Consider the following 4,210-nt stretch of genomic DNA (forward strand, 5'->3'; position numbering starts at 1 on the left):
AAAGCAAATGTTAAATAACAGATCCATCACCCACTTCCTCCTCCTGGCATTTGCAGACAGACGGGAGCTGCAGCTCCTGCACTTCTGGCTCTTCCTGGGCATCTACCTGGCTGCCCTCCTGGGAAACGGCCTCATCATCACCGCCATCGCCTGCGACCACCACCTCCACACCCCCATGTACTTCTTCCTCCTCAACCTCTCCCTCCTCGACCTGGGCTCCATCTCCACCAAAAGCCATGGCCAATGCCCTCTGGGACACCAGGGACATCTCCTATGTGGGATGTGTTGCACAAGTTTTTCTCTTTGTATTTTTGTTACCATCAGAGTATGTTATTCTCACAGTCATGGCCTACGACCGCTACGTTGCCATCTGCCAACCCCTGCACTATGGGACCCTCCTGGGCAGCAGAGCTTGTGTCCACATGGCAGCAGCTGCCTGGGGCACTGGGATGCTCTATTCTCTCCTGCACACAGCCAACACATTTTCCCTACCACTCTGCCAAGGAAATTCCTTGGACCATTTCTTCTGTGAAATCCCCCAGATCCTCAAGCTCTCCTGCTCAGATTCCTACCTCAGGGAAGTTGGGCTCCTTGTGGTTAGTGTCTGTTTAGGATTTGGGTGTTTTGTTTTCATCGTGCTGTCCTATGTCCAGATCTTCAGGGCCATGCTGAGGATCCCCTCTGAGCAGGGACGGCACAAAGCCTTTTCCACGTGCCTCCCTCACCTGGCCGTGGTCTCCCTGTTTGTCAGCACTTCATTTTTTGCCTACCTGAAACCCCCCTCCATCTCTTCCACATCACTGGACCTGTTGGTGTCATTTCTGTACTCGGTGGTGCCTCCAGCAGTGAACCCCCTCATCTACAGCATGAGGAACCAGGGGATCAAGGATGCACTGAAGAAGCTGATTCAGTCAGTTTTCTCTCACCAGCAATAAACTGCCTTTGTTTCTTCAGAAGTGATTCAAATTAATCTCTGAAACCTACTGTACATTGAGCATTTTATCTCTCTAAATCTTTTTTTTTTCTGTAAATATCTGTAGTCAGTCTTATTCTTCAGAGATATGAACCAGCCTCTCTGACAGAGAGGCCTTTTGCATGTGTCTGGTAGGACATTACATCTGGTCTCTCATGCAGCATAACCATAATAAAAGGGGATTTTCTTAGTACCGATGTCTGGAGGTTGGTCTCTTCTTCTCAAGCTGAGGTCAGGAACAGGCTGAAGGAATTGCCCCTCTGAGCGTGCTGCTGTGCTGGGGTTCTCCAGGGGTTCAGGGCAGGAGGGCATGGGGGGATGTGTTAGGGAATAGGCCTGTGCTGCCCCTTCACGTGGGGGTGCCCAGTGCAATGGAAATGATGGCTGATCCATGGGGATCTCCCTGGGACCATCTCCCCGTGGCTTTCAGCCACCACTGCCCTGCAGAGCAGCACCGCCAGCTCAGGGCCGTGCCTGAGGTGACATCCCACGACAAGAGCAGACCTATTTCTGGAGGCACCAGTTTGGGCAGCTTTTCTCTCGCTGGCACAGCAGGAGCTGCCTGGGGAGCCCCCAGTGCAGGAGTCTTGTGCTGGGGAGAGGGACGGGCACAGAGGGGCTGCCAGCACTGGGCAATCAGGATCTCTTGGAGAGAAGAGCAGCAGAGAGAGAGAACTGGCCTGCGTCTGCTCATGGCATGGCTGGCCCCAGCCCTGGGGCTGATGGGGAGGCTGAGAGCCCGCTGTGCCCCAGGAGCTGCTGTGACCTTCCGAGGGGCTGTGGCTGTGGGGTGAGTGCCCAGAGCTCTGCAGCACCCTGCGCTGGGCAATGCCATGGGGCCAGCCAATACTGGGCTGTTGTTCTGGGCTGGGCTGGGGGGAGGGAGGTGCAGATGGGGAGTGCTGGGGAGGGGCTGATGAGAAAGTGCCTGGGAGAGAATATGCCATTGCACAGCTTATACTGTGTGAGCGTGTAGAGTGAGCACTCACTCCAGTGGATGAATTGTGTGGAGCCAGGGCTCGTAAAAAAGATGAAATACATGCAGGTGCAGGAGAGAGGGTGCCAGTCTGAGCTCTCGGTGGCCTGGCCAGACTGGGAAGGTGTCCCAAGACATTTGTCACCCCCCAGCCTTTCTCAATGACCATTTCCAGAACTGGCTGCTCACCCAGGTTTATGGAGAGTCTGGCTGCTAAACCATCTCCATCCTTCTGCTGATCACAATTCCTGTATGGGGAGACCGGCCAGCCCTGCCTGGCCTCTATCCTGGCCCCGATCCCAGCAGAGTAAAGAGAAGGGCGATCTGTAAAGCCCCATGTTGGACACGGCTAGGGCTGGGAAAGGGTCAGGTACTGGGTTAAGCTGCAAATCTCATGTTATGGGGTTATATCTTGTTGGAGTTAACGTGGGACACTGAATTGAGTACTCTCACTGGCATCATAATGGGGGGAACTTCCCAAACACCTGAATGTACCAGCAATCCCATGACACTTTCTCTCCCTCTTTATAAATCTATACTCACACAGACATTTCTAAAATATGTTTCCTATGAACGCTTTTAATGGTGAACTTCTAAACAGGACATGTTTCTATTAAGACATTTAATGTATTCATTTCATCTAAACAGAACTGAGAGAAATGGAGGCTGAAGAGGTTAGATAGACCCCAGTAGTATTTATTTGCTATCACAAAAATAAAGAATTGGTAGCATTTCCATCATATCTTCCCTGTGTTTGAGCTGGCTGAGTCCTTCTAGGGTGTAAAATTACAGAACTTCAGGGCACTCCAAGTGCCAGGCCCCAATGGACACACAGAGGTCCAGAGCACAGCCAACAAAAGGAAATGTCCTTCCTATCTGATAACCTGATAAACTTCTCCAGTGACTGACTGGCTTGATAGAGGAGTAGAAATTGTCCACCTGGACTTCAGGAAGGCTTTTGACACTGTCTCCCAAAAAATCCTCATCGAAGAGCTGGTGAAGCAGAGGCTGGAGAAGCAGACAGTGAGGTGGTTGAAACCTGGCTGAACGGCTGAGCCCAGAGAATGGTGGTCAGTGGCATCAGGTCTCGATGGAGGCCGGTCACCAGTGGGGCACTACAGGGGTCAATACTGGGTCCAGTCCTGTCCCTCCAAACCTCAACTTTACTGTAATTTGATGGTCCTGTGACATCCTTTCTTGGAAATCAGTGCCACCGGGCACCTCTCTGAAGTGCCAGTGCACTGATATGCGGGGCATGCAGAAGGAGGAATTAGACGTCTGTGTGTGGTTCCAGTGGGCTACAGGCTCATGTGGAGAGCAGCGTGGGTGTGAGATAGCACACAGCAGGAGCGCGGGCAGGGACGGACAGGCCTGTAAGGCAAGGAGGGGTGTTGGAGAATGGCTCAGAGACAAGGGTCCTGAGCCCACCGAGCAATTGTATGATCAGAGCCTGCTCTAGCTGCTGATGCTGGGCCTCACTAGGGTTTGCCTGCAGCTGCTCGCAGCTGCTGATACATGAAGAATGTCAAGGACGCTTCAGCCCTGTGTACCGTGGTGTGTCGAAAACAGGTTAAGGGGAATTAGGAATAGTGGTCTGAGAAACCTAGTGTTATGATAACGGTGGTCTGAGAAACATTGTGTTATGGTACTGTCGTGTATCGAAAACAAGTCAAGAGGAATTAGAAATAGTAGCATGAGAAACTTAGTGTTATGAGAAGCTTGTGCTGTTAGCTAACTGCAAGTAGGTGGACCGTGCGAATACGACCTTTAGAGCTTAAGCCAATCAGCTAGTGACTAGTAGGCATAATTAGTAGAAGGATTATAAAAGGCTGTAACGAAAATCAATAAAATGAAGCATGCTTTATCACTCATATTGAGTCGGCTGCGTTCTTCCTCCTTTAGCCTGGGTCCTTGGCATGTTGGTTATGACATCCCTAATGGCGTGGCACTCCTGCCCTATGATGTCAGTCGTGTCTCCGCCCCCCCAGTCATGGTGGCCAAGAAGAGGAAGCTCTTCAACATGGATGAGCATTTTGTGGGGCTCTGAGTCCTCTGAATCCTCATTTTGGAAGGGGCTACAGGGTCCCATGACCGTCCTCCCCCCAGATAATTTGAGGGGGGTTTCCAATGTTTGAACCACAAGCCCCCCTTTGTGGTGGTCTACAGTGTTTCCTGCCACCCCAATTATTTTGGAGAGGACCCTGGAGCCCCTCCAAACCCCCATTTTGTAAGGGCTGGAGGTGGCACTTAATGCTTCCCCT

The 4,210-nt window shown here is 51.7% G+C and overlaps 1 protein-coding gene across 1 annotated transcript; it reads left to right on the forward strand.

The window, feature by feature from the left end:
• Window positions 1-236: 236 nt before the first annotated feature.
• On the forward strand, window positions 237-3,996 carry LOC122153019 (olfactory receptor 14C36-like). Its single transcript, XM_042789148.1, has 3 exons — window positions 237-910; window positions 2,870-2,977; window positions 3,852-3,996. Exons 1-3 carry the CDS (start codon window positions 237-239, stop codon window positions 3,994-3,996), a joined length of 927 nt encoding a protein of 308 aa, XP_042645082.1.
• Window positions 3,997-4,210: the final 214 nt, after the last annotated feature.

The sequence above is a fragment of the Tyto alba genome, unplaced genomic scaffold (genome assembly GCF_018691265.1).
Source record: "Tyto alba isolate M040663 unplaced genomic scaffold, T.alba_DEE_v4.0 Super-Scaffold_15, whole genome shotgun sequence".
Lineage (NCBI taxonomy): Eukaryota > Metazoa > Chordata > Aves > Strigiformes > Tytonidae > Tyto > Tyto alba.